Source organism: Chenopodium quinoa, unplaced genomic scaffold (genome assembly GCF_001683475.1).
Source record: "Chenopodium quinoa cultivar QQ74 unplaced genomic scaffold, ASM168347v1, whole genome shotgun sequence".
NCBI lineage: Eukaryota > Viridiplantae > Streptophyta > Magnoliopsida > Caryophyllales > Amaranthaceae > Chenopodium > Chenopodium quinoa.
Window position 1 is genome coordinate 2,747,977 of NW_018744080.1, and position 10,685 is coordinate 2,758,661.

At 34.0% G+C, this 10,685-nt stretch overlaps 1 protein-coding gene across 1 annotated transcript; it reads left to right on the plus strand.

Moving 5' to 3' along the window:
* Window positions 1-8,985, plus strand: LOC110691481 (putative elongation factor TypA-like SVR3, chloroplastic). Its single transcript, XM_021868420.1, has 14 exons — window positions 1-371; window positions 1,237-1,346; window positions 1,455-1,658; window positions 3,145-3,321; window positions 3,803-3,955; window positions 4,429-4,518; window positions 4,633-4,767; window positions 4,893-5,009; window positions 5,181-5,332; window positions 5,416-5,500; window positions 6,882-6,976; window positions 7,486-7,651; window positions 7,837-8,032; window positions 8,244-8,985. The coding sequence occupies exons 1-14, from the start codon at window positions 122-124 to the stop codon at window positions 8,375-8,377; spliced, it is 2,064 nt and encodes a 687-aa protein (XP_021724112.1). The 5' UTR covers window positions 1-121; the 3' UTR covers window positions 8,378-8,985.
* Window positions 8,986-10,685: the final 1,700 nt, after the last annotated feature.

A 10,685-nucleotide genomic window follows, 5' to 3' on the forward strand; every position in this document is an offset into this window, starting at 1 on the left:
ATTTCCCTCTTTTCATTTCCCTCCTTTCATTCTTCTCCTTCAACTCTCTCACTCTATCTCTCCATAATATACCTTCGCAAATAGGAGAGAGAAAGAGAGAATTGTAGGAAGAAGAACAATAATGGAGTCTGCAATTACTATCTGTAATCACAATTCTCTCGCATTTTCTCTCTCTAGAAACCCTAGTTCTTCGACCAAGACTGCTGCGAAGATTGCTTCATTATCATCTAAATTGTCTAACCAATTGCTTAATTCCAGCGCTTTATCTTCGTCTTCTTTGTCGAAGAAATCATCGGTTTCTCATGTTTTACAGCGTTCTAATGGAGGTTCTGTTCGGTGCTCTGTTGCTGAAACTGCTTCTACACCTTCTGGTAACTCATTTCTTATCAATTTTGATTAATTTTGAAGTTTTGAGTTTAATAATTGTGCTGTTTTGGAGTTATTAGAGTGAATAAGTTTGATGTTAGATTGATGATGAACTGATTATTGCTTTATTAATTTATTGTGTGTAATTTTGATTTAAAGAGGTGATTAGCTGATTATTGCTGTTTTTGAAGTAATTTGAAGTGTATAATTTTGGTTACAGAATGTTTTTTAAATTTATTATATTGAATAAGTATGATATTATATTGATGATAAACTGATTATTGCTTTATTAGTGTATAGTGTGTAATTTTGATTTTAGAAAGGTAATTAGCTAATTATTGCTGTTTTTGAAGTATTTAAAGTGTACTCCGTATAATATTGGTTAGAGAATGTTGATTGAATGCTTGTTGCTTTACTAATTAAATTTAAGTGTATACTTTTGATTTTAGAATGGATAGTGAATGTGATCTTGCACTATAGTATGGCATTGAATTCACGGCTATATACTTTGTATCTTTGATGTTTATGCATCTTTCCTTGACGGAGGGAAAAAGTTATTCAACTTTGTTAAGTTGACACTGTAGTTATTGAGTTCATGTTAATATGTTATAACACGAACCATACTATGTTGTTCACGGTTTGTGACTAAAAAAGATGGTTGACAAAGGTTCACATATGCTAAGGATTAATGTGCAATTTTGAATTTTAATCAATATATATAAATGCCACATCAATTATTTGGTTGCACGTGTTATGCTTGTATTGTATATTTGTAATGTTGTGTGCTAAATTCTTCCATAAGCACTTTTGTATTTGTGGCAACTGTTGTTATTCAAGTTTCCAATGCTTTTTGTCATGATGCTTTTCTAGAGAAAAAGGGCCAGTTGATGAGAAGAAACGACATTAGGAACATAGCTATTGTTGCTCATGTAGATCATGGGAAGACAACTTTAGTTGACTCTATGCTGAAACAAGCAAAGGTGAGAATGAAAATAAGCTAAAGAGTATCCATTTCAATTAATTTGGCTTTGTGTCCTATAATTGCTTCAATCACTTTTCTTATGCACTCTGCTTACTATCATATCCAGGTGTTCCGTGACAACCAGTTTGTACAAGAGCGCATAATGGACTCTAATGATCTTGAACGTGAAAGGGGAATCACCATTCTCAGTAAAAACACTTCAATTGCATATAAAGATACCAAAATCAACATCATAGATACTCCAGGGCATTCTGATTTTGGAGGTGAAGTAGAACGCATATTGAATATGGTTGAAGGTGTTCTTTTAGTGGTAAATCTCATATGCCTTTTATAATGACATGTATTTGATTGCTTTAGCGTTACCTAATATGGTCACCCAACCCCCTCTGCGAACCATGATCTGGAATGTGCATTCTATAACATAATACGTGTTACAATTGTTGAATTTTACACTTGTGGAGTTATTGTGTTTTCTTCCGTGTAACAAACTGTATAAAGCTTCTGGCAACACTAATGCGTACCTTTTGTATAAAATTCCCAAATATTTGATTTACTATGTGTTGTTATGAAATTGTCAGCCATGCATTGCTCACAAGAACATTGAGATAATGGCTGAATAATTTGGTGAAATTGTTGCTTGACTCTTTGCATACCCCATCTTTTGCAAGGTTTTCCTGTTTATGACTTTGTGCCCCACATCTAACAAATATACTTCTTTGAAACATATCTATCATTCAATCTTTTTTATATTATATAGGATCAGTCAACTTTGTCAAAAGTTTGATGTAATGATCAAATTGCCATTGTTAAAAACTTATCATTGTAAAAGAAAATTTTAAAATTGATGTTTCTGCTCCGTTGATTAAACTTTAGATCAGAATTAGTCAGTACACTTCTGAGCTCTGACCAACAGAAGGGGTATGCGAAACTGTAAGTGGAAGATTCACATGCTCTTCCCTATCTATCCCCTCAATTGATACTCAGTGCTCACATGTTCCTTATGTACAATTATGTTTGTATGTCTCTATCTTATCTGTAATTGCTTTCAATCATCATTATCAGTCTTATTAAAAATAGGATATTTGAAATTGTAAAAGTAATTGAGGCTGTATACACATAATCTCTCATGCCTTGCATTAGGCAGGGGTCTGGTGAGAAGCAGTGAGAGACAGAGAGGTACTAGAAAATTTTACTTCATAATTATTAATTTATGATCTTGTAAGTGCAAGTCAACCATTCTTGTTAATCAGTCTTTTACTTTACCTCATCATCTTGATGACTCAAATATCTGATATAAGTAAATGAATATCCAAGCAGCTCTGATTTTTCAATGAGTATAATGTTCCTTGAATCCCTGTACATCCTAAATTTATGTGACAAAATATGTATTTATGTAATGTCTGTTATGTAGAGTTACTTTAACTGTTGCACTTTTCACTTACTTCCTCCGTTCTTTTTTAGTTGACATGTTTCTTTTATCATGTTTGTCAATGCACAAATTCAACGACTAATATCTCTATTATCATTGTTAAAATTTGATATCGTGAAAATATACACTGAAACAGTTCTAACAAGTTCCCACTTGATTATGTTTTATCATAACTATAAATCACTAAAACTCATCAAAGTAGAATTTTTGAATAATGGCAAAAGTCAAAACTTGTCAACTAAGAAAAATGGAGGAAGTTTTTTTTTTTTTTTTTTTTAATGGATTCTATTAAGGGTCCTATGCCACAGAGAAGATATCTGTTATGCAGAGTTATTTTTAACTGTTGTACTTCTCACTTCTTATTTAGGTGGACTCTGTTGAGGGTCCGATGCCACAAACAAGGTTTGTTCTGAAGAAGGCTTTAGAATTTGGACATGCTGTAGTGGTGGTGGTTAATAAAATAGATAGACCATCTGCTCGTCCTGATTACGTCATCAATTCTACATTTGAACTTTTCATCGAATTAAATGCAACAGATGAACAGGTTAGTTTTCTTAGATATTAGTTGCCTTTCTGTATATATTTATGGTGTAGTGTGTCGTCTTCTCCTGTATTGGACTAAGGGTCAACTGGAAGCCCTATTTGTAATTGTAGAGATTTGGCTGCACACATTTGACTGATCTGACCCTTAACCTACTCAGAAAGAGATCTCTTAGTTTTATTTGGATCATGACATTGTTGTTGTTTCTATGGCTTCTAGTGATAAACTTGTGAACCATTGATTATATTGCTCCTTAAAAGAAAAGTTGCCTATTTATTAATTTAATTTTTTATTTATTTTCCCAGTAAGTCAGTAACTATGATTAAATACATGACTAAGGCTAAATAAGCTAGATTTAAGACCCAGTACTTCTACAAATGCGTAGAGTCTGGTCAATTCTGCTATTGACTGCAGTGATTTTACAATTTATCATCTTGTATTATCCTGAGACTAACTTCATGTTTTTCTTACTGTTAATTTGTAGTGTGATTTCCAAGTAGTATATGCAAGTGGCATCAAGGGGAAGGCTGGACTCTCTTCTGACAAATTGGCAGATGATTTGGGACCCCTTTTTGAGTCTGTTATCCGATGCATCCCTGGGCCACGTATTGAAAAAGATGGTGCCTTACAAATGCTTGTTAGTGGTTGTTCCTTACATCTGGTTCTGGCATTGTATTCATATTGCTCTTTTTTATGATCTGGTGATAGTAAGACCAACTCCATCAAAAGAGTATAGCTGGTTGTTAGGGGGAAGTGATTATGATCTTTAGGATTAGAGTTTGTTGGTGTTCTTCACCTTTCAGTCAAAAAATTACCTCTGGGAAGAACTTAGTTTACATAAATATATAGTATGAAGCATCTCATTTCATAGAAACATTCAATTGCAGCTTATACATTATTCTTTTCTTCTTTGATTTGTCCAGCAGTAATGTCCTTCAGGGGAATGTTCTTTAGTGGGTAGTAATTTTGTTATCCTTTCATTTCCTCTTTCCTTAATTTATCTGTTATTCTCACATCTTTGGTTTTTTTTTTTTTTTTTTTTTTTTTGTTCATCTTCTTCTTCTTTGTACCCTCCCAACTTAACAGTATATATCTTCCTGACATGAATAGGTTACAAATATAGAGTACGATGAGCACAAAGGGAGAATTGCAATTGGACGCTTGCACGCAGGTGCTCTTGAAAGGGGAAAGGATGTCAAGGTAAGACTTGCAAGATTGGGTATCATTTTACATTGTTATCCCACAATTGTTTGAGTATTGCCTTAGGGAAAGAATAGTAGGTATGGAAAACATAGCTAATACTTTTGTGTTCAGGTATGCACGTCAGAAGATTCATGTAGATATGCACGAGTAAGTGAGCTTTTTGTTTATGAGAAATTCCTAAGGGCTCCTGTGGACTCTGTAGAAGCAGGAGATATATGTGCTGTTTGTGGAATTGCAGATATTCAGGTGAGATTTCGTTTGTTTGCTGGATTTTACTTCAAGTATGACTTACGAGACTTGCAGAATTGTTGAATGTAGTTTCTCTCTTTTTATAATTTGTTTCTTGATCCTAGTTTCCATGTTTTCTGTAGATTGGAGAGACGATTGCTGATAAAGCTTTTGGGAAACCTTTGCCTGCAATAAAGGTTGAGGAGCCAACTGTGAAGATGTCATTCTCAATCAACACTTCTCCGTTTGTGGGTCGTGAGGTATGTATTTGTGATTAAGTACATTGGAAGTTACTGACACTTTCTTTGCAGACTGGAATGAAATTTTCACGAGTCTTTTCCACCTCATACTAAATTGATATTTATTGACTTAATCTTTTAATATGTTCGCAATGGTTACAGCATTAAAGTACCTTTTTTTTTCCTCCTTAGGGAAAATATGTAACTAGTAGAAACCTCAGGGATCGACTCTATCGGGAGCTTGAGAGAAACTTGGCAATGAAAGTTGAAGATGGGGAAACTTCTGACACTTTCATGGTTAGTGGGCGAGGAACTCTGCACATTACCATACTGATTGAAAACATGTAAGATACTTGTGTTTTATTTTATTCTTTTCATACTTTAAAGCAGTAGAGCTCTTGTTTGACTTGTACAATCCTTTTTATAGGAGAAGAGAAGGATATGAGTTCATGGTTGGTCCCCCCAAAGTTATTAGCAAAAAGGTGGATGACAAGCTGCATGAACCTTTTGAGGTAATTATCCAGCTGCCAGCACCTGTGTTTCTGGTTCTCTTTTTTTTATTATTTTCGTTTTCCTTCCTCCCTTCTAGCAGTTAATGAAATACATGAGCGGCAAAGAGTTGCAAAGCTATAAATTAAGGAAACAGAAGTACAAATCTGAAGAAAATTATTAAATATGATATGAGTTATTTTCATTATTTGAAACTAAAGACAATGTTGTCAAATTTGCTCAGCTGAAGTCATAACATATGGTCTTATGGATATGTACTCATATACCTTGCTATGTTCACTGCTTCATAGGACTTGTCATATTTTGTTTTGCTTTAGTCTCTGAGAAAATATGGATGAATGTCATTAATTCAGTGATAATACTCTAATTCTCTAAATCATGTTGCTCTGTTGTGACCTTTCTTATATGCATTGAAGTGTATGCAGTTACTGAGATGGTACTGATTGTTTTGAAAGCTCCTAGGCATTATGCACTTTTGATTTTTGGAATTAAAGGCTTTAAATTTAGCAAACTGTAACATTAACCCTGCACAAATCCATGTATTTATTTTCGAAGAACCCACTCTCTGATTGTTAAAAACCACCCCTTGTGTCATGGGAGGTTGAGCTCTATCTCCTTGGAACCTACCCATCCTAGAACTACTTTTGATTTAGCACGCTGTTCTGCAAAGTATCCTAATATATGGACTTAAAAGAGGAAAGTAACCCTTGCTGACCCATTAGTATCATCAAGTCTTTTGAGTACTTTTTAACTATGGTCTTGCTGTGAGGTCACTGAAGTGCACTCCTGCTTTTGGTCTATATTTCCTTATTGCCATTGGCAATCATCAATCCATGTTCCAACATCATTTGTCCTTTCCCTTGGCACTCCCATTTTTAGGCATATCTTGCTGTTTTGGGTCTCTGATGCCATTTATAATTTCTAAATCTCTTATTGGTCTGCAATTAATTGCCAAATGTTACATACTGGACTTAATTGACCTCACAAAAAACATGCAACTCTTTGTAGCACATTTTGCTCCATCAATCAACTCTTGAAAACCTTTTCTGTCACCCATCTTAGAACCACTCCAAACTGAGCAGGGCTGTCCTACTATGAATTCTGAGTTTTTTGCTTCCTGATGCAACTGAAAGGGTTGCATCAGTGCACTAAGGAATGTCTTTACTTGTCAAATCAAGAACTTCAAGTTAATAAAGTTATGTGCTTGAATTCACTAAACATTTTGCTGTTATATTTTTAAAAAGCAAGTCAGTCATCACCTACCTTGCAGAGGAATATGCCTTGTGTACACTCTGGTTCTTGGATAAAATGAATTGTGTGATGGTGGACAAAAAGTTATGCTACTCAGTGCCTAATAAACAGTTTTGTAAACTCATTCTGTAGATTGCAACAGTGGAGGTACCAGAAGAACATATGGGTGCTGTTGTTGAACTTTTGGGTAAAAGACGTGGACAGATGTTTAATATGGAGAATTTTGGGTACGTGACTGCTTTTTTGCTGTTATCCTGATATTTTCTATTTCTAACTTTGTTGCTACTATCATGTGATTCTTGTCTATGGATTAGTGATCACATGACTCCTTGACAGTTAGTTCCTTTGTATTTTTGTTTAGTTCCATGATTTTGATTTCTACGGTTTCCAATACTTAACGTTGATGTTTAAATTTCAAAACTATCTATTGGTAAACTTTGAAATTCTTGTAGAATCATTCCTAGTTGTAGCCTATCTGTTAATGCACGAATTATGTTCTTGTGGAAAGACTTCTATTTTAGCAAGCACACCCAGTGTTCAGTTATGATATGATAATTTCTCATAAAAAAAAAAAAAAAAAAAAAGTTATGATATGATATTTGCCAAATGTTTTGATGTTATAGCTTGAAGGAAGTTTAAGTTGCTGTTGACTTTGTTGCATTATTCATATTAGCTGCTTGAATTTTTTCAGTAGTATGTGCAATGACATTCATCTTCGACTTTGTTTTTACCCCAGGTCTGAAGGAACAACAGTATTGAGATATAAAATACCAACCCGTGGTCTTTTGGGATTGCGAAATGCAATTTTAACTGCTTCTCGGGGCACTGCAATCCTGAACACAATATTTGAAGGTTATGAACCTTGGGCTGGTGAAATCAGTACTCGTGATCAGGGTTCACTGGTAATTTCTTTTGGTTTTTCATTCATTGGATAATGCATATATGGCATCTAAATGAACGCTAATCTTATTGCTTTAGAATTCAAAAGAGCTCTTTAGCATCTGAAACCTTGAAAAGCAGCACTTGTTTTGACTCGAACATGTGTTCATTCAGTTTGATAAGCTCCGTTTAACTTGTGTTGAGCTAGGTTGCATTTGAAGATGGTACTAGTACATCTTATGCCCTCGCTAGTTCACAAGAGAGAGGCAAGATGTTTATTGCTCCTGGAGTAGATGTTTACAAAGGTCAGATTGTTGGTATCCATCAGAGACCTGGTGATCTATCACTGAACGTGTGCAAGAAGAAGGCAGCAACAAACGTTCGTTCAAACAAAGAACAGACAGGTAAACTCCAAGCGTTTTCTTTTTCTCCTTCGACCTCATAAATCAAATGGATCATTAGATTCCACAATACATTAGAAATGCTGAACTAATTCATTCAGAACATATATTTTATATAACTGCTGTCTTTAGACTCATTTGCATCTATTAGTCATTTAACCATCTAACTTTTTAAATCCTCTCCTTGCCCCCTTTTTCCAATTTTTGTACACAGTGGTTCTCGATACACCAATTGATTACAGTCTTGATGACTGTATAGAATACATTCAGGAGGATGAACTTGTGGAGGTCACTCCATTAAGTATCCGAATGTGCAAGAATCCAAAGTTTGCAAAGAAAGGCAGGTAAAGCCAAGTATCATCTGCTCCTCAAAGTCTACCTGGGAAAATATTGCAATATAACCTTATGCTACAGACGAATATAAGGTTTTGATTCAAAAACAATGATTGAGTTTGAGGTTTACATCAAATTTATATAATGCAAATATTTCGACAAAGTCTGAGGAAGGACATCAGGAACGTAAAATATAACAATTTGGATATACAGAGTACCATATTGTTTTTTGCCTGAAGGCAGGCGAAACGAAGTCAGCAACATCAACAGTTGTTCTAGTGATCTTTTTGGCGCTGATGTATATGATTACAGATATTCATATATGTATTACTACAGATCAAAACAGTACATTGCTGATTGTTACCAAAAAATAATTCTTCCATTTTAGTATATGATGGCCAATGTCAATTGTTGGATATCTATCTGCCTGCCCCTTTAACTCTTGTCTATTTATCTTAGTCGGTTGTGAACTTGTGATTGTAGTAATGTATGGTTTGTGGGGTCGCTAAAGTTTTAAAGTGATACTCCACTACTTTGTGTTAATTTTGGGCATGAGTAGTTGTGTACTTGTGTTACAATTTGTGGCCATTGCAACATGGATTAATAAACAAAATTCTCCACTACTTAGTCACTGTGATCCAAAAGATTGGAGCACACATTCTATATATTTATACCTGTTTTTTAACATTTTGTTTATATTTTGCGCAAAATATAGAATATTCCCACCATTTCAAAATAATTGCAATAATTTGATTAAAATGACTAACATATATGTTCAATCACAAGTTTAACCATTTGTATTGATTTAACAAAGATTTTTCACTGTAACATTTATATTCAGTATATTAATAATATAGTTATAGCCAAAATTAGTTCTTTAAGAAGTTTTACAAATTTTGCAACAATAATTCTTGGGTGGACCTGGTCCACAATAAACTTTATTGTGGACCAAAGGTCTCACGTGCCAAAGCAAGTTATATAAATTTGACCCCATTTACCTAGAGGTCACTATATACAAAAATAAGGTAATTATATCAAATTATATAAATTTTGACGACATTTACACAGAGGTCACTATATATAAAAATAAGATAACAATAACAATTTTGACGACGCTTGCACGTAGGTCACTATATATAAGAATAAGGTAACTTTATCAATTTTGATGACATTTACACAAAGGTCACTATATATAAAAATAAGGTAACAATATCAATTTTGACGACGCTTGCACTTAGGTCACTATATATAAAAATAAGGTAACTTTATCAATTTTGACGACTTTTACACAAAGGTCACTATATATAAAAATAAGGAAACTATATCATTGATAACTATATACAAATAGAGGTAACCATATCATTGATAACATGGTTGAACCTTGAATCTGCACATCTAATTCCTTCTGAATCAAGTCTTTCACCTCAGAGAAACCAAGGCACCAATGCTCCATACGGATCAATCTTCTGGCAAGTAATGTTCTGCATGACCATATTTTTTTTTTACTAAAATTAGAAAATCCAACTTATGCAAGATTAAACATCAACCTATATAGCAGTAATTTCAACTAAACCTTCACTGTTACTTCTCTGCTGCTTATACTCTATTTAAATATATAAAAAGAGAACTAAGAGGGATTTCATTAGAAAAGAACTCGAGATCGAGATTAAGAGAACAAATGAAGTGGCAAAAGGAGAAGCTAGATGTAATCCCAGGGCTATTCATGATGTTTGGTTACCATATCTTCTTGCTATATAGATACCTCAGGAATTCAAAGTATACCGTACGGCTTTCATAACCACTGCCAAAAAGAATGGGTCAAGAAGCTTATGCAGGTTAGACTACCAAACTAACAGACTCCATCACTAATAATCACAAATTAACAATGCTTTTGCCTAGAAAAGGATCTTGCTCTCTCGGAACAAAGAGTAATAGAGCTCAAAAGATATGACACAAATGATCAAACAAAATCTACAAAGAGTTCTCATAGCACCTCAAACTACACTAGAGCAATCACCAATTAATTGGCCAAATTCATCAACAAGAAGTTACACCCAGCGAAACATGAATTGACACAAACACATATACTTTGTGGTGCTTGAAGTTACTTAACTAAATAATTATTAGCAATGCATATATAAACATCATTGGAAAAAGGCAAAATCCAGATTTCAGAAAATCATCATTATTGACTAAATTGTAGTATATGTATGAAATTGTGCGATTAAATAACTATACAGAAAGCTGAAAACAAGCCCTCAAGCAAACCACCACTTCCAGAATACGTCAATATGAATCCCTCCTTCTCTATTCAAATCATTCC